Below are 27,415 nucleotides of genomic sequence, written 5' to 3'. Positions count from 1 at the left end.
ATTTCGCTGTTCCATGCTTTCTAACACACCTGAGCAGTATTAATATTTGGCACATATGAAGCTCAGAATGAGGTACAGTGGTACCTCTGGTTACGTACTTAATTCGTTCTGGAGGTCCATTCTTAACCTGACACTGTTCTTAACCTGAAGCACTACTTTAGCTGCTGCTGCCACACCGCCGCTGCACAATTTTTGTTCTCATCCCGAAGCAAAGTTGTTAACCCGAGGTAATATTTCTGGGTTAGCGGAGTCTGTAACCTGAAGCGTATGTAACTTGAAGCGTATGTAACCTGAGGTACAACTGTATTATTTCATTTAGCATGTTCAGAGCTCAAAGTAGGAAAATGTTTTTTACATCTGAATGGGCTAGTTGCTTGTTGAATTCCTACCTCACCTCTTCCCACAGATTTGGTAATATGAAGGCATTCAAGCTCATTTTGGACGAATGTCTTAGTGGCTTCTGCACAGGCTCAGACCTTGAGTGCAAATGGAGGATTTGTGAGTTCAGACCTTTAAACCTCCCCCTTAAATAAATTCAGACAAGACTCAAATTTTGGTTTGGTTTTTGGCAGAATTTAGGCCACAACTTTATTGATTACAGCAAATGAGTGGTTTCATAGCTCCACTCACTTCGACTAGCTCCCTGCACTGGATAGGTGGAAAGCCGGGAACAGGCTATGTCCGCCACCCAGATGTCCCCCTGGACTCGGGCACGGGCACAACCCCCTCACAGGGTTGACCAAACCATTGAGTCCCTGGATTCCTTTAACAGAATACCCTTCACATAGAGATGGTGAGAGCGTTCCCCCATCCCTATCACCTGAACCAGAGCCTATCCTCAACCTTACAAGTTGTGACGATTTGCTACGTGGCAGGTGAAACCCAAATGGCACCAGCCAATCAGCCAAGTGGGGAAATTCCTGCCGTGCCCCTGTCCCAACAACAGACGACACATGATGGCATAGCAAGGTCAAGCGCACAGCCCTAAAAGTAAGGAGAGGTGGGCGGGTGTTCTGATCCACGCACTGAAAGAGGCAGCTCTGGATCACGTGCATGGGTATATATAGGTCCCTTGATCCCTTGATCCACTTAGCCTGCGTCCCATTGGCCTGGTTAAACCCTGCATCAAGGAACCTATCAATTGGGTGTTGTGGCTATCCAATCATACCCACCCACAAGACAGGGTTTGGTTGCCAGGTCTAACAGCAACATGTGCCCTCTTTCAGGGAAGACCTGATTTGCCCCTAAAGATATACTACGGATTTTCCTTAGGCCTGCAGCAGGGGCATAAAAGGTTAAACTGCTCCTCCATGCCTGCTCTGATCTCATAACCCACCCATCCCCAGATAATGCAATCTTCATTTTAAAAAATGTACCTTAAATACAAATATGTATTTAACATGCTGTTTGGAATTAAACATAGCTTAGTATTTAGCTATGCAGATGATCCTAGTGCATTGTTCATGGACCAGCTCTACCATTTGAGTGGCTGTTTGGTATTTGAGACTCCCTGTAAGCTACTATATTGTTGCTGGCTTAAGTTGTTGCACCTTGCAGTTCTAGAAGGAAAGAAAATATAAAGTCAATCATACAAACATCAAGTCTTTCAATGTCTACATCTTAGAACTCCTCGTGTTTATTTTGGATTATAGAGACAGTAGCTAATTGGAAGTGCAATGTGGTATTTGAGAAGGTGTTTGACTAGGTGGTGTTCATATGGAGAGGTAGTGTCCATTGCCATTTCTAATTTCATAACAATCTAAGCTGCAGTAATTTTATTTGTATCCCACTGTCTCTCCTAGGAGCTCAAAATGGCATAGATCATGGGTAGGCAAACTAAGGCCCGGGGGCCGGATCCAGCCCAATTGCCTTCTCAATCCAGCCCGCGGACAGTCTGGGAATTGGTGTGTTTTTACATGAGTAGAATGTGTCCTTTTATTTAAAATGCATCTCTGGGTTATTTGTGGGGCCTGCCTGGTGTTTTTACATGAGTAGAATGTGTGCTTTTATTTAAAATGCATCTCTGGGTTATTTGTGGGGGCATAGGAATTCGTTCATCCCCCCCCCAATATAGTCCAGCCCCCAACAAGGTCTGAGGGACAGTGGACTGGCCCCCTGCTGAAAAAGTTTGCTGACCCCTGGCATAAATCCTCACAACAACCCTTATCTTGTGATCCTTATCCCCCCCCCAATATTGTATATTTTTTAAATGGAGGAATCTGGATCCCTTACTATGGGGGGAAGTATACCTGGCTATCAAACTGATTTCATTATTGTGAACTGGTTTGAGAACTAGTATAGTTGAAAAGTAGCATAGAAATACTGAAAAATACATTTTTAAAAAAATAGAGAACCATCACTAAGGTTTGGATGTGAGTGAAAGTACTAAGACCCCTTTACAAGCTGAAGCTTATAAAACAGCATTGTGTAACCTGGGTATTTTGGTGTCATGGCATCAAAGACTGTCACAACAGCTTTTTCTGTGGAAAGTGCTTTGGGGAGAATTCTGCTCAGATGTAGAATTCTCATCGGCTGTACTAAGCTGAATTTGGGAGAGTTGCATTAGGATGGGTCTTTTTTATAAGAGACATTCCCTAGGAAACTGATTTAGCTTAATGATAGAGCGTGGTAATTATTTGCTGCTTAATTGCGACAATTTAACATACATTCCATGCACTTGGATGAATTTGGTTTGAAGAATTAAGCAAGTGGTATTTAACCAGTTAAGTGTGCGATATCATGTCCTTCACTATTTAATTGCATGCAAGTTGCAAAAGAATATTACTAGGAGGTGGAGCAGAGGGGCAGCAATGCAAAACGAGGAGAACAACGTACAGGCAGTAATTCTTGTGCAGTCCATTAATCAGGTTCTTACAATAAGGTTACCAGATTTTTTTTCAATGAATCCAGGGACACTTTTCAACTACAATGGATTTTGTATGGGACTGATCTGTAAATCCAGGGACTGTCCCTTGGAAATGGGGACGTCTGGTAACCTTATCTTACAATTCATCCTTGGATTCCATTTATGCTTCCTGCCACAACAGCAGCTTTTCTGAGAATCTGTCATTTACTAGTACAGACTCAGTGGCAAACATGTCCTTGTAAAATAATAGTGGTTTAATGCTATGAGCTAGAGAGCAGTGCCCTGAAAGATGGACACCTATTAATTAGTCCCCTTCCTCTCAAAATTATAACATTGGCATACATTCAGAGACCTTGTCCAGGCTGCTGCTTGGACCTCAGGGGCCTGGCTGATGTCCCAGGTGGCTTGAAATCACTGCTCTAATTTCCATCTCACAATGCCTTTCCAGGACATGGTGAAAGGAAAAGCCAAATGGTGGCTCCAAGCCAGATGGTATGTCGATAGCAACACTGCTGCCTCTGCCACTGCCACTGCCGCCACCACCACCATTGCAACCCACTAAACCCACTGGGACCCATCAGCATAAAGAGTGGGGAGAGGAGTGCCACCAGAGGACACATTGCTGAGACACCTGTCCAAACTGATCCTGATTTAATTTCATTAAGTATGTTATGGAATTACATGTTTGGACATGGTCTCAGAAAGAGCCTTACCTTAATATAAGCAAGTTTCTGCAAAATATTTCCCATACCTTGATGCCCACAAAGGAAAACCCACAATTGATTGATTGATTGATTGATTGATTGATTGATTTGGGTCATTTTTTCCCAGCGCTTCAATCAAAAAGGCTCCCAGAAGCCTAAGAGTCCCTGCCCTCAGGTTTACAATCGAAAATACACAACACAAAAGAGGAAGAAAAAGAATGGGGAATGGGGAATTGGAAAAGGGCAGCAAATCTCAAAAGTTCTTATCTTGACTAAGTTGGGCTGGAGCCAAATGGAGCCGGTCTCTCCACAGAACTGATGGAGTGGCTCTGCTTCCTATCTCTCCCATTTGAGGAATGACTCTTTTTTAACAACTGGCAGCTGGAGGGTTTCATTGTCGCCATCCTAGGTTCTAGCATGTGTAATGACATAATCAAGCAAGACTGCAACCTAGATCTTGTGCTTTCATTCAGTATTAAACATAATAACAGCTTAACCGGGAGGTGGGAGATGTTCCCTAGCCCTGTTCTGTAAATGTCTGGGGTCTCAAGTCAAATGCTTGGTGATTTTTCTGCTCCTAGATTAGGCCGTTGGTGGGAATACTTGGCTCCTTCTCCATAGCTCTGCTGAAGGTCATTAGTTCTCAAGGAAAGAATTCCTGACAACTAGAGGTGTTTGGAAAGATGCTGCCGAGTTAATGACTGTAAAAAAGAAGATTTATTTGGTTTAATAGACCCTTCAGTTGTGTTTCTTTTCTTGAAGCTCTTTCTTCCCTAGAGTTAAATAACTACCTATTTAAATGTCGCAATACCACCTGAGAAAATGAGATTAGCTCCAACGTTTTGGTTTGGCCACAGCTATTCAGAATAAAATGATTTTGTGTTCTGTATAAAAATGGAAAACCATAACTATCATTAATACTTTCTTAATATTCTAAAATATCTTCCATATTTAATATGGGTTTTTTTAAATTTACATGTAAGTGATAATTTTGCTTGTTGAACTCCAGTTTTTGAGTGACATATCACAAAGATACTCCCAACGTTGTATTATAAAGATGAACACCTTGTTTCCTAAAACACTTTGTATGTTTTAATGTTCTTTTATTTCTAATTTTAATGAGCATTTAAAGTTAATGACCTAAGTTACGTGGGCTTTCCTCACCGTTTCAAGCATGAAAAATCATTTTTATGAAGAATTCTATTCAACTGAAAATTCACCTGTCAAATATTATCTGTTAACAGGTTTTATCTGATTAGTGGAGGAGTTCCTTTTATTATATGTGGAATTACAGCGGCAATCAACATAAATAATTACGGGATAAAAAACTACGCAGAAGCGCAATTGTAAGTATTTCAGTATGCTTTCAGGCTGTCATATTCCATCATCATTCCTGCTAATAGAGAACTTAGACAGTTGAGTGGTTATATGTTTGAAAGTGAAATGGGGCCACCCAAAAATATACTTAGGGGACTGCCTAGATGTGCAGAAGTATATTCAATTGTGATGTAAAAGAAAATCTGGGCTGGCTGGCTGAGGGGAAACAGCCTGACAAGTACATGTGGAGTCCCAGAATACTGATTGCTGTGGAGCCTGCATACATGGCGGGCGGGGTGGACTTCTCAAGAAACTATAGAGAGAACATCTGAGCCACTAGATCTTTAGGGGTTAGGCCCTAACTACACATTACATTTTTAAAAAATACCAAGATGAGGGTATATAGTTGCAAGTAGGTAGGTTTTAATCTTTCCCCAGTGACATTCCTGAGGTAAATTGCCACCTCTCACACTGCCCTTGGCAGTAAGAGAAATGCACTCATTGGCGCCTACAAGTAAACAGCTCCAGTTCCCTGATGCGGCTGCAAGGCCTGCAGTTAATGTATTGTGTAGTTAGACCAGGCATAGGCAAATTCGGCCCTCCAGATGTTTTGAGACTGCAATTCCCATCATCCCTGACCACTGGTCCTGTTAGCTAGGGATGATGGGAGTTGTAGTCCCAAAACATCTGGAGGGCCGAGTTTGCCTTTGCCTGAGTTAGACCTTTACCTGAGGGGGAAACAAAGACAACGTGAGGGTGTGGGGAGTGAGAAAGACAATGGAGTGGGTGGAAGTGGACTGATCCAGCCCTATACAGTTTATAGAGAATATTCTGGAGGAGAAGGTTAAGGTTAGAGGGAGGAGAGTTTGTGATATAAGGTTAAAACAAACAAACACACACACACACATGTGCATGCGCACGGATACACATGTCACTGTTGTTCTAGGATGTTTCAGGAGGAAGGGAAGGGAAGAGAGCAAGTGTAGTGGTTTAAAAGTCAGCCTAGGGATTGGAAGAGCCACGTTCAAATCCTTATTAGTCACAAAGCTCCCCTTGGGTCATCTCTCTGTCACAGCTTAGCCTAACCTCCCATGTCTGCCACCTTGCGCTCCTTGGAGATATATGTAATACTGTAGAACATAAATGAACATTTTACATTGTCCAGAACGGTCTCCCACTAGTATAGCTATGGGCCTGAAACTGCCCTCTTTCCCCATGGTGTCTGAACAGCATTGTAAGGTTCCTGCTCCAAGCTGGCTGGAGCACTGAACAGAATCCTTTTTAGAGGAGTCCCCGCTTATACACAATATATTTGTATTTCTAATGAACTGTGATAGATAGCTTAATATTAATTAAGTGCCGCCTGAGCTGACTGGATTAAAGGCTGGTTTGCCACCTCCTTTGATTGAGGTTTTTTCTTTAAAAGAGTGGGGAAATATTGACATGTTACTTTTGTCTGCTGCTCTTCAAGTAGCTGAGAGTAGCCTTGTAGCTTTATCAACAACCAAGGGAGGCTGCGAGGGCCACCCTGCGAGATTCACAGCCAAGGAATGATATGAAACTGGATTTCCTTCAGCTCAACTCAACACTCTAGACGGTACATCACACTGTCGCTTTTCTGAATCTGGAAATCGCATACAAAGAGCCCAAGCTCCAGGCTGTGTGGCCTGATGTATGCTAAATTGCTTTTTAAACTTTATACCCCTCGTTGTTTTCTTAGCCCCCAAGTATTAATTTTCTTCTTTTATAGAATTGTTTGCACACGGGCTCAGCGACCCTTCAAACAGCAGATGGCTTCTCCTGGGCTTCTTGAGAGAAGGAGAGTAAGGAGAATGCCAATTAAAAGTTCATTTGCTAAAAATATACATGATTCAGAGCTCCAAACATGTACAAGGCTCAGTTGCATCAGGGTGCATGTCCCCGATCAGTGGACCACTGGCTTCTCATCAGCATTTTGTTCAGTGCTAACGATGCTGTGAAGGTCATGTATTTCAGTTCACGATCAAGCAGCCTTCACCAACCTGGTGCCCTCCAGATGTTTTTGTACAAAACAGCTGGAGGGCACTAGCTTGGCCACGGCTGTGCTAAAGCATTGGTGTAGAGTGCTCTTGTAACGCCCTGGCATATAATCATTATACACATTTTTAACATGTAAGGAAATGAAAGCAAACCGCACTCTGACTTTATGAAAATGCTTTTAGTAAATTCCTTTTTTTAGAAACAAGACATTAGATGAGTGAAGAGCTCCGGCAGACTCCTCTAACCAGGGCATTGGGGAGGGCTGCTACTCTGCAAATTCTATCATATTAAAACTTATTTATTTCAGCACGTGTGATTAGACAATCACTTATAATCAACAGGGTATTAAAAGATCTCATTATTTATGTTCATAAATTTGTGAGAGACTTTCCCTTTGGCACTGTTGCAGAGGCTGTACTACTTTAGTTTAATCACTTTAATCACAGGCAATCAATACCAGATATCACAATGTGAGCAGAAAACCATGAAGCAGGTGGGGTGATAAAATTGCTGAGGAGAGAGAGAGTGTGTGTGCACTACAGATTAAGCAACAGCACAGTGGGTTGCATGCCTTATTCATTTTTAATAACGTTACTACAGAAAACGTAGATGCCCCGACATTAGCGTGCTCTTTATGGAACTGATTTTTGAAGTGTCTCCTCTTGAAAATAGCAGCATCCTACCACTGGGGATTGCCTCAATTTTCCTTGGCATAAATTGCATAGATCTTGATTTCTTTTCTTTTTTGATTTTTTAAGGGATGCACACATGGATTCCTGTATTGTTTTTATTGGATGAAACTGTTGATAAGCATTTGAAAATACCTGGATAGTTTTGTGTGCCTAAGAGCATGGCATAGATTCAAAGGTGTGTTCTTTCCAGGCCAGAGATATTTGGTCAGCCCAACTAGCTGTGCTGCATGATCAGAGAGGGTTACACCAGCATCCTCAGTAACGCTGAAGGAGCGTCTCCACCCTCATCATTCAGCATGGACCCTGAGGTCCAGCTCTGAGGGCCTTCTGGCAGTTCCCTCACTGCCAGGGTTTAAATCCCCCACTCAGCCATGAACTTCATGGCGAATCACTGCTTCTCAGCCTAACCTACCTCACAGGGTTGTTGTGGGGATTGAATAAGGAAGGGGAAAACCATGTACACTTCCTTGGTCTCAATGGAGCTTCCTCCACCCACCCAATCTGCTTTGTTAGGGGGTCAGTCAGGAGAACCCCCAGAACAGATATGGGGAAGGGAATCAAGCATATATGCTTGCAATAATGGAACAATCAGAAGAACGCGTTCAATACTACTAATGTGTTCAAAACTACTAATTTGATTTCTTTTTCTTTAAATCTATTCTTCCCCTCACCCCCCCTTTTACAGTTGTTGGATGGCATGGGAGCCAAGTCTCGGTGCGTTTTATGGACCAGTTGCCTTCATTGTCCTGGTGACTTGCGTTTACTTCCTCTGCACGTACGTGCAACTGAGGCGTCACCCGGAGCGCAAATATGAGTTGAAAGAAAGGACGGAAGATCAGCAGAGGCTGGCAAGTCCCGAGGTTGGCCACAGCCACATCACCGATTCTGGATCTGTCTCCCAGGCGACATGCTCAATGATGTCATCTTCCTTGTTGGAAAACGAGCACTCATTTAAGGCTCAGCTCCGAGCTGCGGCTTTCACTTTGTTCCTGTTTACCGCCACTTGGACCTTTGGTGCACTCGCTGTTTCCCAAGGACATTTCTTGGATATGATTTTCAGCTGCCTCTATGGAGCATTTTGCGTTACCTTGGGGCTCTTCATCCTTATCCATCACTGTGCAAAGCGAGATGATGTCTGGCATTGCTGGTGGTCCTGTTGCCCATCTCGGAGAAACACATATTCAGTGCAAGTTAATGTCCGGCCAAAGGTTAACGTCAACGGGGAAAGCCAGGTCCATGTCCCGTGTCTCCAAGAATCGCCTTGCCCTGCTAAATCTGCTGTTTTTAATCACCCAGCTGCTAGCCACTGCAAACTTACAAATCTACAAGCTGTTCAAAACCATGTCAACTGCCTTTCACCCGTCACGCCGTGCTGCGCGAAAATGCACTGTGATCAGCTGCTGGAAGACGATGCTCACATTCATGTACACAGCGAGGGAACTTTCAGGCCCAACATGCACATCCACAGATGCTTGAAAAGCAGAACTAAACCACGCTACTTCAGCCGACATCGGTCTGCGGGGGAAAGAGAGTACGCTTACCACATTCCTTCCAGCGTTGATGGCAGCATCCACAGCTCACACACAGACAGTCCGCACAGCGCGCATGATGGCCAGACGGGCCACAGGCGGGCGTGTTGTGCGAAAAGCGACCCATATCCCACCATCAGTCAGCCGGAAAGCAGCGATGCAAGTACTGTGATCTACAGTTGTGCCACGGTGCCAGAGAGCGAGACAGCGCACCATGCAGCTCATTTCGAGATGCACCCGCGGACCCAGTCTTTACCATTTAGCACAACCAGCCACAATGGGATTCTAAAGGGGAACCTGCACGAAGCCATGATCTACAGTTCAGACAGTACAGGAAATATCAAAACGGGGCCCTGGAAGAATGAAACTACTGTGTAGTTGGGCAGCCCAGTCCTTCTCCTTTTGCAGCTCAGACCATCTTAGGCTGCAATCCTATACACACCTGGGAAACGAGCGCCATTGGACTCAATGAGGCTCACTTCTGAGTAGACATGCATAGGATTGCACCGTTAACCTTTGTTTTCCTCCTAACCTGAGTAAGATTCTATATGTTTGCGTAGCGCATCAGTAAATTGTACAGGTTTCTCAACCTATTGTTTTCTTAATAAGAAGAGGCTTTTAAAAAGTAGCGGTGGTTTTGAAATTATTTTTAAAAGAATTATGGGGCATAGTTGTGGGGGCTGGGGGGTGTTGGAAAATAAACCTAGGGAGTAGAAAACAAGGCAATATCCTTTGTTACCACTCACAGTAATGTTTTCCTTTCCTTTTATTTTATTATATATTTTTAACAATTCTGCATTAGCATCAGCCACTTTGAAATGCATATCAGCCTTTCCTTCGTCATTTTTATGGAGGGGGGAGGGAATGATTTTGGAAGTTACGATAGTGAAAGAGGAGGAGGAATTTCTAACCAGGTTTAACACAGCTCCTTAGACCTATGAAGACCACCTGTAGCATACGGCCTGTAAAATCATGTAGTGTACAGTCGCTGTTACGTCTCTCTTCTGCTGGAGAGGAATACTAGGTAACGTCCTTTGTTGACATCTATGGTGCTGTGTTGGTTGTTATTTCCTTTGTTCCCCCCTTTTTTTTTGCATGACACACAGGTCGGGATAATACCATTTGCTGTTTTCTAGTGTTACCATGTGTGAAATGCAGGGGCAGGGGAACCAAAAACCTTATTGTAAAAGGCTGTGGCTATTCATGTTGGTATTACTCTAGAGCATTTTGAATCTATGAAAAACGGGAGGGGAGAAAAACCCACCACTGCACTAGTTTTAAGTGGCACAATCCTTTGTATAAGGTTATATGATAGCTTTGATAAGGGTCCACTCTAATGTCTCTACAGAGCATGCACTATTCATTGTATGTGGCACTGTGCAGTGTAATAGCAGCTGTCTCCATGAGTTTCACTTCTTTGTAATTATGCCTTCTGGAACCAACCTGCAAGCTGTTCTACAATTGTCTTTTTTATAAACAGCACCACCAAGTACAGTTTATCATTAACTCTTTGAGGACTACAGTCATGCACTTAACGAATTACTTAGGGCACCATCCAGCTCAAGTTCAGCATTTTGGAGGACCATTGCTTTTAATGGAAAAGGGGAAAACACTCAATGTGCTTATTAAATCTAACCCACTGAAATCAATGGGACATCAAAGTACTGAGTTTTTACTGGATCCTTCCCTTCATCTGACTTGGAGCTGTGTTCAAGGAAAGACTTGTACATGCAATACTAATAACAATGTAGTTCAGAGTACTCAAATAAAGGGGAATCTATAAATTTTTAAGACTGCATTTCTTTTCTTTCTTTTCTTTCTTTCTTTCTTTCCTTCTTTCCTTCTTTCCTTCCTTTTTAAAAAGCCCCTTTCTAGGGAGTGAACCTCACTGAATGCAGTGGGCCTTACTTCCAAGTAAGCGTGCATAGGATTGCACTATAAAGAAATATAATTTTTAAGATATTTATTTATCACTTCCACATTTGGGGTGAAATCCTTTCCTTCCCATGCCCTTCCGTCCTCTGCCAAAGCAAATTCGGGGTTGTCTGTATACTTCCATGCAAATTTGACCTTCAATTGCATGACTTTTCATTGCGTTATTCTGCTCAGCTGCAGGATATTTTAGGGTCAGTAGCATTCTCTATTCAGGAAGCTTTAGGCAAAGGATTGGTTTTTTTAAAAAAAACCAAAAACAAAATAGATATCCATGAACATCTGGACACAAGGCTCCAACTGACAACGAAAAATAGAATTATAATTACCCAGTGTTTTTTTTTATTTTAAAAATTTCAATAGAGTCTAGTTATAAATTGATGACCTAAAGTGAATGGCACTATACAGCCACAGAGGGCAGGGCAGAAGGAGTCTTCAGCAAAAAAAGAGAGAGAGAGCGTCATATTTCCACAAATAAAAAACAAATGCAACAAGCACAATGTTATATGGCCGCCAAAAGAAAATTTATAGACATATCACACACGTTCCAAGTATCCATTACATTAATTTAGGCAGTTCCCTGGGGATGTGCATTACTTTATAGGGGATTATTTTGTCAAGATCTTTGCAGAGTTCAACTCATTATGTGTTCTTATCAGCATGTTATGAATCCCTCCCATTTATGATATGTAAAAATATATTTCCTTACAGTGTACATAACAGATGATGATTATAATTGTTGGAATGTTATATAAAAATGTGTGTCAAGATGAATGTGTTCTGCAGTGTTTGCAGGTGGGAATTAGTACTCAAAGGGTTAATGCTCAGTATCTGAGTGCAAGGAATTTCCTTTTTTTCCTTTCTGTATTTTTATAAAGTTAAAATATATATTGTAAATTACAGCAGATAATGTATCCATTGTGTGTGTGTTGTTGTTGTTGTTGTTGTTGCTGCTGCTGCTGCTGCTGTTGTGTGTATCTTTCGAAGGTAAACAAAGCAGAATGCACTAGGTGGGTGTTGAGTTTTGAACAGTATTCAGCCTTTTTATGATTGCTTCTTTTAGATGATGCAAAAAGGAAAAAAAAATACCCTGAGCTTTATAATGTATATGCTGTATATGCTTGAATTGTCTCAGATCTAAAATACAGTATTTTGCAACGTGTGCATAATATAATTTCTTTTTCATCATTTCCTTTTTCCATGTATAGGTTACTATCATCCCACAACATCAGTGCAACTATATAAGCGTAGATATTATATTAAATGCCACATCTCTGTATCTCAGTGATATTTATAATACTCTGTAATAGCTAAGTCATAGAAGGTCTCTAGAATTATGCAAAATAGTCCACACACACACACACACCGAGGTCCAGGCGAAATAGTCACGTTTCAGGAACAAAATCATTGAGGTTCTCCAGCTTGTGTTTCTATTGCCAGTGTTGTTCTGTCCAACAAAACGAGAAACTACATAATTCAATGGGTGCTGCTTTCCACAGACGATCTTCTGTTACAGACCTCTCCTGAAGATTAACATTCAGTATTGATGATACAACTTCCGTATTGTGTCTGAATATAAAGTTAGCAAATACTTCTGGGCTAATTTGGAAACCATGTTATGCAATAATCTGTTTGCATTATTTTTTTTTAAGAAAATATACAATATAATTTCAGAGTAGGAGAACATGATATTAAATAAATTAAAAAATGTTTTGTAACATCAGATGTGACCCACATTCATTTTTGCGCTTTTGACTCTCTCTTTTTTTTAATACAAATATTTATATAAAAAGTTAGTTTCACTCTTTTGTTTTTTTCTGCTTATAAGCATAGTTTATGTGTTTCATATGCTCCCTTGTCTCAGTAATCTTCCCTTGCTGAATGAGGAAACATATCTAACCCAATGCAGAATCTGGGGCAGCATACCATAACCTGTTTAAACAAAACTGGAATGCCACTGAACACCAGGATCACCAAACACCTGACCAGCGGGATTCCAAGTTCTTTACCAGGCAACATGGGTGGAATCCTATATACTGCGTATATACTTTGCTGCATGAAGGTATTCATGTAGCATTCTATGGTACTGATTGTCTTTTAGTTGTGGGCATATTACTTAACAACTTATTTTTTAAACAATTTGCTTCCAGTGTGAGACAGTGTGCCAACCATGTGAGCGTTAAACTGTAACTTTATGGAAGAAGCATTTTGACAGGCACAATGTGAAATACTGCACTGCCATCCTGTGCTGTAATGCAAGGTACCATTTGTGGATTTTATTTTCTCTAATTAGCTGCTGTTTCAAGCAAACATTTTCAGATTTAAAGGGCCATTAAGTAAGCACAACATTGGCCAACCCCATTGGCCAACTGTTCTTTATCCCATGCATAAGTGCAAACCCATTTTGTCCAATATTCAAAATTATTTATATTTGGTCTACTATAGGCAGTGGGATGCGGTAACTATTATGGCACAAGAACGTGAAAATGGCCTTGCTGGGTCGCATCGAGATCCATGCAGTCTAGCATTCTTTTTCAGGCAGGGGACAGACACCTCCTGGGAGCTCATAAGAAGTACACAGAGATCATATCTCAGGGAGACAGGACTTTTCAAAGCAGGGCTCTGCCATCTCTAAACAGGGATGGGATAGGATACTGTGTCAGGCCCTGAGGAGTTGCTACCAGTCCATGTAGACTGAGGTGGGAAGCATGGCCAAGAGTCAGGGATTATGTGGGTTGTAGTCTAGCCATATCTGGAGGGTCACAGACAATGCTGGGGGAAATGGAGAAAAGGTCTCACTTGGTCTAAGGCCTATGTTCCCCTTCTCTAGTGTCACTCATTCAAGAGTCTTGCTTATTGAGTTCTGGCATCATGCTTTCATATGATGTTTGGTTTAGCGTTTCCCTCTCTGAAATATTAGTGTAGTGAGAAATGAAACTCAGAAGCTGAACACAAAATGAACTCACTTGTGACCTGTCGTGTGTGATCTGTGGCAAAGAAAGAACAGGGCTGTGCTTCCTTTCCCAGAAGAAAGGATGGGAGCTTTCCATATGAATCCCTGAGAAGAAAATCGCACAGAGATTTGGAAGACTCTTAATATGTTGTGGTGAGTAGCTGGACATACTTTTGCAGCCTTTTACTTTATGGGTGGTTTGCTTACTATTGAAACTTCACACTGTGTCTGGGTAATTCTAAGAACCCACCTAAGCAAAGGATCTTAACATTTTTCTGAAGACCAGATACTCTTGCCAAACTGTGCTTCAAGATTAGAGGAAAGCCCAAATCTGTACAGGCGTCCGTTCCCCCACTTATGTGGGGGTTACGTTCCAGGCCCCCACATGCATAATGAGATCTTGTAAGGTGGGGGGCACCCCATTGTAATAGGGAGGGCACACGGGGCAGAGAGGAAGTGGGGGAAGAATCATCTTGGAAATCACTCAGAGCCACTGCCCAGCCTGTCTCAAGTCTGCCTGCCTGTCGGAGGGGAGGCAGTGCATGCAGTGGTGAGAGGGAGAGGGCCAAGGATGGCACCCAGCAGAGCTGATGCCAGGATGGGGGTGCAGACGGGCAGCGGAGGTGGGGAAAAGGCACCTCCCGCCCCACGCTGCTGTTTGATCAAAGGCCACCTTCCCTCGCTTGGGCAGGAGGCCTGAGCAAGGGAAGGGAAATCTAGTCTTTATTTTGCGCCGACCCCCATAAATGTGGTCACACACGTGTGGGATGCGTGTTAATAGGGAGGGTGCCTGTACTTCAGAACTGGTTCAGAGCAGTAAGGCTCAGTCTGAATACATGCTAGTTGCCTCATTATGCTTACACTTTAGCACAGGCATAGGCAAACTCGGCCCTCCAGATGTTTTGGGACTACAGCTCCCATCATCCCTGACCATTGGTCCTGTTCTCAAGGAATGATGGGTGTTGTAGTCCCAAAACAAATGGAGGGCCGAGTTTGCCTATGCCTGCTTTAGCAGGATCTTTCTTTAATGAATGTATACTTGTTTTCTTATTTCTATTAAAAGGCATCTGTATCATGGCGGCATCTGACACCCTGGAATCTCGGCTAAGGTTTCCTAATTGTTAACTCACTATTCATTCTTTATCACCACTGTGTTCACGCCATTCTTGTTCTGTGTTTATAATATTGATTAATGACAAAACCAATGTTAGGACCTGGCAAGTCACATGCTACACTGGCTATGATTTTCCCCCCACTTCTATGTCATCCATTGCTGTGAGTATTGTCATGCTCCGACTGTCGGAGATTAGAAATGTTTCTAAAGCTCAGCTTTGTGAGCCACAGGTTCATGTCCTATTTTATTTGAGGAAATAGACAACTTCCATAAGTAACACAAGAACCATCTGCTTTATTTCATTTCTGGGGTCCCCAAGGTGGCATCCATTGGCACCACACTCCCCTGACACCATCTTTGGTACCCACCACCAAATTCCCTCCCTTGAAGAAAAACAAGAACTGATCTTTGTTTGCTGGTTTGGCTGATTGATTGGGGGTGCTGTCTGTTTCTGGGGAAGCCTTGCCAGATTTTTGGTCTGTGTTATATTGGGATGTGAGGGTGTAGGCGGTTTGTCTATTTTATGGGGCTCTGAGCATTGCCGGTTTTTCCTTCTGTGAAATGGGTATTTGAGGAGTTCAGAACAAATGAAAAACCCGAGCTGCCATTTGTTGTGGGGTTTTGCGGGGAAAGCTCTGGGGCAAAAAAGAAAGAGCGCTCAGACACTGAGTTTTAAAGTGCAGACCTGTGCCCGGAAAGAGTGGGGCAAAAAGGTTAAGTGTGGATAAGTCCCACGATGTGAGAGAAAGGATTCTTAAACTTTGACATGGGCAAACATGACCTTGTCACTATTCAGAAGCTTTGTTCTTTCTTCTACTTGTGTTGACCCGAAAATGCAAGCTGGTCTGGAAGCTCTGCTTGCAACATATTGATGGTCAAGATGACTCCTACCTAATCGGTAGCAGCTGTAACACTGAGCTCATGTGTGTTTCACAAGCTTTGATTTTATCCACAGGCCCCAGGCATAACTAGAGGGGGAGGTAATGGTTAATACCAGCCAACTGTGTTCCCATGTGACATAGCCTGCCTGGGCCTATAAAGAGTGTGTGTATCTTTACTTGGGTGTGAAAAAGCCATCTTCTTGTTGTGGAGTCTGTCCCCATGGAATGCTGTGAGCAGAGGCAAGGAGGGAGCTGCTGGACCTTTGCTGTAAGTTTGTACGCTTCTTTAATAAATTGTTAGACCTGGGCATCTTTCTTTTTGGAATTCCAGCATATCCCAACTCCCGTGAGCCCAACTCCGATTCTGTAGGGCATTTCACTACTTTTGCTACAAGCTGGGCAGCTCTGTCAGCTAGTTCTTAAGAAAAACTTGTGAATTTCTGCTCATGGTGAACAGCCTTGCTATTTCTGAATCAATACCATATATGCACAGATCTGTCAAGTTAAGTAACAGAAACCAGAAGTTAGTGAAAGGTTTTAAGTGTGGTTGTCCCTCATGATTTCAGGCTCTTTTTTATTTTTGCTCTAGATTTTAAGTTCTTTATTACTTATATTAATAGACCCTTTGGGTGATTTCCAACATTAGTCAGATCCATTGAAACCAATGTTGGTACGGAGAGTTGACTCAATAGTTTTAGATGGATCAACTCTGAATATTACTCACGTTGAATGTCATCTTTGCTCCCAAGGTAGCAAAATGCAAAAAGAGATGGGCACTTTCATATGGTCATAAATAATCCTGCTCTTTGGAAAACAGGAAGTTGCCAGACGTTGGTCCAGCTAGCTCAATATTATCCACCCAGACTGACAGCTCTCTGGGGTTTCAGAGAGAGGACATTCCTAGCCCTACCAGGAGATGCTGGCTACTGAACCTGGGACCATCTTCATTCAAGGCAGATGCTCCACTACTTGGGACAATAAGCAAGGCGAAAGAGAAAGTTTGAAATTACTTAACAGCAGAAGTAAATTAAGTGTGTAAGTCCCATCTGCTTTCCTATCCATATTCATTTGACTGTTATGCGCACACCAAGCTTTCCTTCCTCTCCCATTGTACATGCATTGAGTCTCTTTCTTTACCTTATTACATACTGCATATTTTAGGCCCTGTGTGAGTCATGTGAACTATTGCCCTTTCCCGTGATGAAACGGGCAACTCAAGCTGTAAATCATAAGGCTATTTTGAGAGCCACAGCCAAATGCAAAAGTCTACACAAGTAACCACAGAAACTGCCCAGTTATATGCTACTACCTTCCTCATATGGATAGCTGTGAAATAATTAACAGTACATTTAAGAGAACTTGGAAATTTACATTAACCTGAACCATACGAAGAAGTCTATTTTCTGCAGCAATTTTATCCTTCCTTACAGAGAAGCCAGCCATTTATTTTCTTACGTGAGCTGCAGCCATCTGTGTCCTGCGTTACACAGTAATAATGTTCTTTTTCAGCTGTTATACTTGGCCCTCAAACCAGACTAAATCCTGGAAATATTCAGCTGTAGTGTTTAAGGTGTTTGCCAAATCTACTAGATGCGTGCTTTATCTGCATAGGCTTACCGATCCCTAAGAAAAAGTCTTGTCATTTGTAGCGGAACAAAAAATATGGTGTCCTTTTAATTTCAGAGCTGGCTATTTCTTGACAAAATGTTCACTTTCCCCACATGACACAAAGGATACTCTAATCATGTATCAAATGTTGGTCTCTGTTGCCTGTGTCACGAGCAGGAATATTTATTTGAATGCTGTTAATCTGAATCTTTTCTTCAAAACGGATCCTATTTTACTTCCTTTTCATACATACAGGGAGAGAGAGAGTGTGTCATACCAACAGCAAGGGCCCTGCAGGCAGCAGTGGGGAATTGGTTTTCTGATGGTGACCTATTTTTGCAGAGAGACAATAAGATTACTAAGTTGAGGTGCAGCTGATATGATCGCCCCAGGCCAACCCTAAGCTCCTTTGCAGCATGTGATGGAGGGTCACCTTCTCGTTTCGGCTTTCAGTAAACTGTAAAATAGACCGTAGCAAAATCAACAGTGTCCGAGGCCTCAGAGAAGCTTCTGGCCCTCAGGTTGATACAAGTCAATTATCATAAGTCTACAGAAGACAGCTATTCTGAATCACCAGAATATAATAAAAGCTCTGCTGAGTCAGACCCAGCATCCTGTTTCCGGCAGTGATCAGATGCCCCCCACCCAAGAGGCTTGCATAAAAGCAATAGCACATTCCTGTTTGACTCCCACATCTAGTAATCGGAGGTAGACTGCTTCTGAACATGGAGGGTTCCATTAGCTAATATATAAGATTAGCTGTTGACCCCCTTTTGAAACCAACTGTGCTAGTGGCCTTCACTTCATCTTGTGGAAATGAACTCTATGCAGTAATCATGCATTCTATCTGCATTCAAATGGCAGTTTATTCCTTTGTTGCGACTTTTCCTTAACTGTTACGTTCTACATCATATTTGAGCTTTCGCACGATGTAAAAGCTGCTTCTGGAACTACAGTGGAATATAGTGCCAGCTTATGGTAAACTCTAGATACCTGCATAATGCGTGACAAGAAGAGTCGTCCAGCAATGGCTCGTGGGGTGCAAGTTCACTCTGGATAGACTGCTATTCATTTATTTGCCTACATCTCAGACATGTTTAAACATTCACTGCACAAATGAATTGGATATTAGAGGAAAAATTGCTGGGGTCTGCCTGATCAACAGGCAAATATTGTATAATATACTTAATACAATATATAGATGACTAAACCGTTACATGTTGGAAAAATTCCATATTTGTCCCTGCAACTCATCTTCCTTCATCAGTACATTGTGACTGAGAATTGTTGACAACTATGTAATAAAGGTTCATAGACATAGAATGTTTAAATGTTCATATTGTTACAAAAGTCCAGTGCCTGCTTCCTCTCTACCAAGTGGCGGCAAGAGCCCATGGGATCAGAGGCACACACAGAGGGTCTGTGTCCCTTTGGAGAAGACATGGTGGAGACTGTCGTGCTTTAAGAAATATGGTTTATTCACCTATTCATACCTGCAGTCTGCATAGAGGGAATCCAGATCTTACACAGCCAACAACATTGCAGGCAACCTTCCCACTGCCTGGCCAAGATTGATCTCTGCTCAGCTTCCTACTTCTTCCCAGAAGCCCCTTGCTCAAAAACTCCCTTTTCCTGTCCCTTCAAGCATACCCCATCACCACACCCCTGTTTCTCTTCACACCTCAGAGCAGGGGGGAAGTTCTCTTGCATTGGCAATGACCCTCAATGGGCCTCTGTTGTTCTCTTAATGGCCCTAGCATGGCCAGGCTGGTTTGCATAAACCAGCCCAGGAATCCCCTTTATGGCACAGCTCTGCAATTTGTGTTTTAATCCATATCCCACTTAATCAAAATCCTAGCATTTATTCATTCATAGGGTTTAGGGGGGCCCCTTTAGTTCTATAACAATATTCATTCATATTCATTACGGCACTAAGAGACAAGCCCATGAGATTTATTTAGGAACAGGCAGGCACCAAGAAGGCTGCTATTAAGAGTCTCAAGGCTTCATAACCTGTCCTAGCTCTGACAAGGACTCCACAAGGCAACACAGATTAAGGCAGGTTGGTGGCTGCAGCATCGCTGACAGCTGCAAGGGAACTGTTTGCTTCAGGGGAGACTGGAGGAGAGCTGCGACCTTATGTGCCTCCACCGGTCTTGGTCCCTCCTCCTCAAACTCTGCCTCCCCTTCTTCAAAGCATGGAGACTCCCAACAGGGCCAACTACCTGGCCTCGTGCATCTCACCTGTTGTGCTCCCTGCACTGTTGGGCAGGTGCAGTAGCACGGGAGGTTCAGAGTAAGGAACTTGTAAAGATCCTGCATCCAAGTTCAACTGCCTATCAGTCCGGTCCTTCATCTGAAGGCATTGCAAGCTCAGACATGGCCAGCTCCTCCTCCTCCAACTGAGCTTAAGGCTGGGGCCATGACAGTTCAAAACCCTGGAAGGAGGACTCAAAGAATTCCTTCCTTTGCTGCTATAAGAACAACTTCCATGGGCTGCCTTAGCATGCAATCCTGCCCCAACTATGCCCTGTTCTAGTTATTTTAAAGGGAGCGTGCAAGTTTCTTTTATCTCTTCATTTGTAGCCCACTCTTACTCCAAAGATCTCAGCATACCACATGTGAACCTTTCTGCAAGCTTTTCTCTTGGCAATCCCCTTTGGCAGCTTGAGATGGATGATTGTGACTTCTCCAAAGGCATCTATTTCAGCCTGGATTTTTCATGTACAAACCAAAACCTCTTGACTATTCCATGAAGGAGTGCAGCAATCGAATTCCTCGGGTGTTTGCCACAGGAAGAGGGGGAAACGTGAAGAGGAGTTCTCCATTCTTCAGCACACAGGCATTATGTGTTGGGGAGCTGCAATTGTCACTTATCCCTTGCTTACACATATTTGGACCTTTGCCCTTCACATCTTATGTGTTTACCATGGGCAATCCTGGGGAAACCCTCTAAAAGTTAGCTGTCACATCATGTGTGAAGCAACACACTCTGGCTCTCATGTAACACTTTCAGTCCAGACAAGAGGGTTTTGGGGGGGAGTGGCTAGAGATGGACTTGTGGTTTTTTCCTCACCCGCCCCCCCCCCAATTTCGTTAGTTCCGTTCTGTGTGTTCACGTCAGCACTCGGCTTGATCTGCCCTAGATGAGTCAACATGTCATCATCACTGCTTTGATAGAGGCCTGATCTCCAGCCCTATTCTCGTCACGACTCGGAAGCAAAAGCCTTTTATCTGAGCTGTGCGAAAGCACATTCTGCTCAGGAATCAGATCGAGGCTTTGAGGCAATCAAGCAAGAACAGTTCAGCCGAGGCTCTGGGGAAAGAAAATAAATGTTGCACTGAAGTATGATGAAATATAAATAACAAAAACAGTTCATGTTGCATAAACATCACACATGAGCATATGCCGACTGGCATGTGAAGAAGAAGAAAAGACACCCTCTGAAACCTAGAGTTAATATTTCCCCCAGGCAAAGCCACTTAGGATATTTACGACCTTGCTTGTCCTTCACAAACCTGAAAGAGCTGGAGAAGAGATCTTTGCTGGCAAGGCTGCCTTGTACCAGCACTTCCAAGACAGAAGTTGAGTAGTTTCCTGTTTAGCTGACATAATGCACACGTCCATTACCAGCTCCAAATCTGCAAATAATTCACCAGGGACTGAGAGCAATGTAATTTTCATAAGAGAGATATCAGCTAAAAATATCCTTGCTAACAATCCATCTAGGTCCTGCATAGTAGATATTTGCTTTTGCATGAGAAACATTTTTTTCCGGGGGGGGGGGAGGGAGGAAGCTGGCAATAGTGAGTATAATCATTTCTTCCTGAAGGGTTACTAACTCCTATCATGCCAAAACCTTGGGCAGATCAGTAGTTTTCCTGGCAAAGGTAGCAGATGGGCAGCAAATTTAAACAAGCCAAGATAGTTCATCTAGCTACTATCTTTATTTCAGGCAAATGTTTTCATGTGAAACTACAAGATGCCTTGGTCTTCTTCTGTCCTAAAAAGCCATTTAGACTTGGAAGACACCACACCTTTCTTTTTTTCTAGAACCCAGTTATGTTGGCTTCCACAAATTTTCTACAATTGTCTTCTGGATTACGGTTCAGATATTCTCTGAATATCCACACACCTGCTGAATGTTGGCTCTGAATCTGATAGATTTCATTGATTTGGTATTTGACCATTGGTATTAGCTGGCACTTGATAGTTGGCATGCAATGATATTAGTATCTGACAGCACTTGATGGTGTGCTACAGTGTTTGACAAATGGCAGCTGACAGCTTATGAAATTTCATACTTTATTCTTGTCAAAAATCAGAGCAACCAAGGGAAGCCAATAACTTGAAATGCAAAGGTCACATTAAAATACAAAGTTGACTTTGAAATTCAAAACTGGAAATTTTAGCACATTTTGCATATTAACAATTATTTGTTTCAGCTTAAACCTATTCCAACAACAGTTTTGGAAGAGACGGGCATCTGCTAATATGCAAAATGTGTTTGCACTATTTTTCATTGCTTTGAACCCTCTTAGTGTGAGTACACCACAAACAGGCTTCAACTTGCTCAATGACTGTCCAATTCCTCATTACCTTCTCCTCAGCTGAGATCAGTTGTCTTCCTTGGGAATTGTGCTCCTCTTACAAAACATCCTTGTGAGCAGCTCTGTTTCAGAAAGCCAATAGCCAAAGCTTTATTGGGAATGGCTGAAAATAGGGCTATGGGCATGCAACTGCAGATTAATATTATGCACAGCAGAAATCTCTCATTAAGCCAAGAGTTCAAAGCTGCTTTCCTTCCGAAGCATCCTTAGTGATGTTTTCTGGATTCTTCCCAAAATGGATTCAGTGGGTTCAATGTTTCCCCCCCCAAAAAAACCCTCAAGGGTCCATCTCTGACAACTGACACTGTAGCAGCCCTGCAATGTGCTGGCATGCCACATGGGGAGGGTTGTGAAGCAATGACACTTTAATTTGGAGCCCAAAGCTCTGGCATTATCATGGAGTGGGGATTTCGTTGCAAAGGAGACTACAAACTATACAGAACACCAGCCTCTTTTGAGGCTCTTTGTTAAGTTGTCCCATCTGAATTACAAAATATAATTTAATACGCAGACACGTCTGTCTTATGAAAAGGACTGGGGCAATTTAATGGAGTAGGACAAATTACGTGTCTTAAAGTGCAAAATTATATCATGTAATAAAGAACACAACACAAGGCATCTCTCACTGTTCTCCGCCCGCCCCCCGGGTTCTCTTTTGGAATCAGTCTGGTTATTGAAAAATGCAGAAATTTCCCTCTTGTTATGATGCAATTATGTGTCTCTCCCACCCCAAACGGAAAAAACCTCTTAACTCGGCATGCATGTGTGTTGAAGAGCTCCATTTTCATGCTTAATTTGAAACTACAGAGACCATAAAAGGAATATGGCTCTTATTTGTATGACTCACTGGTTTGGAGAAAATGGAGCTTTATATCCCAGGCACAGTTTTCTGACCTAGGGCAGAGTCGTAAAGGCCAGGGAGGCAGCAGACATGCACAAGCCAAGCTTGTTACTGTAACAGGGAAACAGTAGGGGCAGGGAGAAGGAGTCGGCGTCAGGCGAAAGGAATTGGCAATCCGTTCCCTTTTCCTTCTCCTACTCATGGGCTCCAGAGATGATTTTGTAGCTAGGCTGAGGTTTTCTGAAGAAGAAGAGGAGGAGGAGGAGGAGGAGGAGTTTGGCTTTGATATCATGCTTTATCACTACCCGAAGGAGTCTCAAAGCAGCTAACATTCTCCTTTCCCTTCCTCCCCCACAACAAACACTCTGTGAGTGAGTGGGGCTGAGAGACTTCAAAGAAGTGTGACTAGCCCAAGGTCATCCAGCAGCTGCATGTGGAGGAGCGGAGACGCGAACCCGGTTCACCAGATTACAAGTCTACCGCTCTTAACCACTACACCACACTGGCTCTCCTGTAGAATCGTCTCCTTCAAATAATGTAGAGTTCTTTCCTTGCTGGTGGTTTTTGACTTCAGCAAAACTTATTGTGAGGTGCTTCCCAGCAGCTGGCCTAGTGCTAATCTTCTGTAGTGACTGACATGCCTATTCCCGCAGCAAGACTTGTGTTCTGCTCCAAGAATAGGAAGCCTAATCAACACGAGTAGGAAACACTTTAAAATATGTATTGATTTCCGGAGCTGTGTGCTAAACAACTGTACAAGGAAAGACGAGTACATGGTCTCCAGAGGGAGAATCAAAACAAAATACTACTACAAAAAAAGATTGGGTTGCAACTGGGAAATTCAAAATGGTACAGAGGTGGGAACTTGGGAGTCCATCATGCCTACTAGCCACGATGCCTATGTTCTGCCTCCAGAGTCAGGCAGTAATGCTTCTGAATACCAGTTGCTGGAAAATACAGAAAGAGATGTCCTCTCATGCTCAGGTCCTGCGGTAGAAATCTGGGTGGCCACTGTGAGAACAATGCTGAACTGAATGAGCCATTGGCCTGATGCAGCAGGCTCTTCTTATGTAGCTCAGTGGTAGAGAATCTGCTTTGTTTTGTTTTTTTAAAAGATATTTATTGAAATTTTCAACTTTAATACATTAAAAAAGAATCAAAAAAGGAAAAACAAAAAGGTTTAAAAACACATAAAGTTCACAATCCTTATTTTTCTATAACATATTTCCCTGACTTCCCCACACCTCCCCTTCTTATATTCCAATTCAAAATGTTAGTTCAGCAAGTTCTTATCCCTAATTTTAACCTTTTTCTATTTAGTTCATTTTTAAAAAGCAATTTTGCCTTATCCAAACTTAAACACAATACTTATGCATCAATATTCGTTCTTAAAACATTTTTCTAACGTCGACTCAATTTCCCTTCCACGAATTCCCCAATTTTCATACAAATAACAAAATAAAATAAAAATAAAACCGATTGTAATTATACACCCTTTGGATTCCCAAACTCCACCCCCCCTTTCCCGGTTTCAATCCCCAACAAATGTCCATCAGTCTTAGTCTACTATCAGCCTGGAGATCTCACGTCCGAGGCTCTTAATTCTCTCTCAATTCCTCTCTGCCGGTTTTTTTAATAGTCCTTAATATTAAACACCAGATCTCAGAGAAGCTCTGGCTCAACGGGATCCATGTTTCTTCCAGCCAGACCTCCATACTTAAAAGTGGAGCCCGAATCATGTTTCTTATTCCTTTCAAGTCCAAATGTCCCCAAAGCTCCAACTTCCACCTTAAGCAAATTTGTAATCCTTGGGTCTTCAGATCTCCACATGAGGAGATCTCTCCATTCTTCAATCTCCAATTCAAGCCAGATTTTCGACATCAAGTTCTTATTTTCCTTTGTAGCCTCTGGCTCTCCTTTATCATATGCAAAGTTACAGCTCCTCCTTCCTTTTCCTCAGGAACAACATATATCTCCTTCTCCACACTCTCAAAGCTCTCAAGTTTCTCTTTTTGTCCAGCTGCATGGGCTTCCTGAGTCAAATCCTTATCAAATTCAGTGATGTTATTTACTGTTAAGTTCAGAGTTGCAACATTTGTAGCCAAAACATCAATTTGGCCTTGTAACTTTCCCAAGAGAACAAAAACTTTGTCCAACCCAGCCTGAATTTTCCCTCCTCCAGCCATTCTTGTAATGTCCCAAATCCCCCTCTAGAGGTATTTTGGTAACTTAATATTCCTTCCAATTCAAATCCAAAAATCAAGTTAGTTTGTAACAGTTCTTCCTTGTTTTCAACAAATTGTAACCAAATTGTAACAAATATAGCCAGCAGAAACAACAGAAACAAAGTTCTCTTTTCCCGTCTTGACAGCTAAATTTGACAGCTGTCAAACTCTTCAATACCTCATCAGCAGGCTCTCTCGCGGAGCACTCCCGGGTCCGGGGTGGCGGCACTTCAGCTCCCAAGATTAGCTCTTTATCCTCCAGTAAGATTACTTATATTGCCAAATCGTGAAATTAATGTCTTTTACCAAGTAAAAAAGAAAGGGTTCTCTCGACCTTAGTTACCAGGTCCTTGCTTTAAATTATTTACAAGACGGGGAGACGGACTTCCTGTTTGCGCCTTCCCCGATTGTGTAATTTAAAAAAAAAAAATTCTTTCCAATTTCCGTACTACTCACGGGTTGTTGCTTTAAAGTCCAATTGTTCACAAAAAGAAGTCAGCGCTCTCCGACCATGGCAATGCGGCTTCACTCCGCAGGAGAAGCAGTCGACTCTCAGCACCGCGCCGCTCACCCCGCCCCCCGCTCCGAAGCCTTTAAAAAGGCTCCTTCACAGGTCGGGGGGGCGCAAATGGTGCCCGCCGAGTCACCAGGTTCACAGGCTTCACCACCTGTGATTTTTTAGGGTCCCCGCGTCGCCACAGCGGTCAAGACCCAATCCTGCAGAGCCGATTCCCTCCGGAGCTCAGAGGGAATCCGCCATTAGCCGATGGCGCTAACCCGGAAGTGGTAGAGAATCTGCTTTGCATGCAGAAGGTTCCAGGTTCAATTCCTGGCAATCTCTGGGCACACCTGGAAATGTCCCATCTGAAACCAGCCATGCTAAGCTAGATGGCCTCAGTATAAAGCTGTTTCCTATGTTCCTATCAAATATCACTTCCTCCCAAATAGATGCCTGCACTGGGTGGATGATTTCCTTTTGCGGAGCAGTGGTATAGTGGGGCTTCAGCTATTTTCACAGCAGGGATTATGATGATGTCGTCTTCTGGGTGTTTGATGTTTTGATGCCAAGCAAGTTTTTCTCTGAGAGAACCCTTACCAAATAAGCTAAGCAGAGGAAGAGTTAAGTTACATTAGTATGCATGGTCAACTACTAGAGCTCTCCCATCATGCTGAATGTTAGGCAAAGCAGGAGGAAAGAGGAGGGGAAATGCTGACTTTATATGGGAGCCATAATCATTGCATTGGTGAAGAGTTTATTTTTGTTGTATAGTCTTAGTAGAGGCATGACTATCAGAACCACTGTTTTCAAGTTTCAGGTTTCACCAATGAAAAACAGCCCCAGTTCATCCCTGGTGCCTGAAGCTAGCTTGTTGTAACAACCAAACCTGGAAGCGTTGCTCTGTATGTTGTGATGGTGCGAGACTCTTCTTGCCGTGTCTTCCTTTATGCACACTGGCTTGGAAAAACGGGGGAGGTGGGGAGGGAATCTAGGGAAGCTGGATTTTCATTTCACCAGGATATCTTTTGTTCTCAAAAAGGGAGTATGTGAATTATGGAATCTCTGAATTTAGCCCTATATTGACATCTTGAGAAGAGTGTTGTTAAGTAAGATCTAACAAGCTGGAAGCTCAAACTGCTGACAATCTACACAAAGAGTAGAATCTCAACTCGAGAGAGAAATATGAGGAGATGAGGACAAAAGCAGCTTTCTATAAGTTTTCTAAAAGGAGCACACTGTTAAAAACCAGAGAAAGTACCAGGAGATTTCAAATGTCAAGTTTATTTAAAACAGCACTGCGGAATGCATGCCTAGGAAAGTCAGCTCCATGTTGAAGTTATTTGCCTTCAAGATGCTATGGGCACCAACGCTTTGATATGCTTGTTTGTATAGTTGTGTAGTATAATTAGGTCTTTAACGTCCCTTGAAGGACAGCCAAATTTAAATAACAATCTGACACACAGCTGTGAGGCATTTGCGAGCTTTTTTGCGGAGAAGGTCCTGTTGCTCCGCCATGACCTTCCTGCCAATTTGGACACAATAAATGAACTGGAGGCCCCTCGACTGTCCTCGGGTCCAGTATTGGACCACTTTGACCGGATATCTCCAGCCGATGTGGACAGAC

At 42.8% G+C, this 27,415-nt stretch overlaps 1 protein-coding gene across 1 annotated transcript in view; it reads left to right on the top strand.

The window, feature by feature from the left end:
- The window catches only part of ADGRA1 (adhesion G protein-coupled receptor A1), a 310,291-nt gene extending 298,887 nt beyond the window's left edge, over window positions 1–11,404 (top strand). Inside the window, exons 18-19 of the mRNA XM_053388799.1 lie at window positions 4,815–4,916; window positions 8,284–11,404. Of these exons, the coding sequence (XP_053244774.1) occupies window positions 4,815–4,916; window positions 8,284–9,505 (1,324 nt within the window). The 3' untranslated portion in view covers window positions 9,506–11,404. The remainder of the gene's footprint in view (window positions 1–4,814; window positions 4,917–8,283) is intronic.
- The last annotated feature ends 16,011 nt before the right edge of the window (window positions 11,405–27,415 follow it).

The sequence above is a fragment of the Podarcis raffonei genome, chromosome 5 (assembly GCF_027172205.1).
Source record: "Podarcis raffonei isolate rPodRaf1 chromosome 5, rPodRaf1.pri, whole genome shotgun sequence".
NCBI classification, from domain to species: domain Eukaryota; kingdom Metazoa; phylum Chordata; class Lepidosauria; order Squamata; family Lacertidae; genus Podarcis; species Podarcis raffonei.
This window is presented reverse-complemented; position numbering and strand designations above follow the sequence as displayed.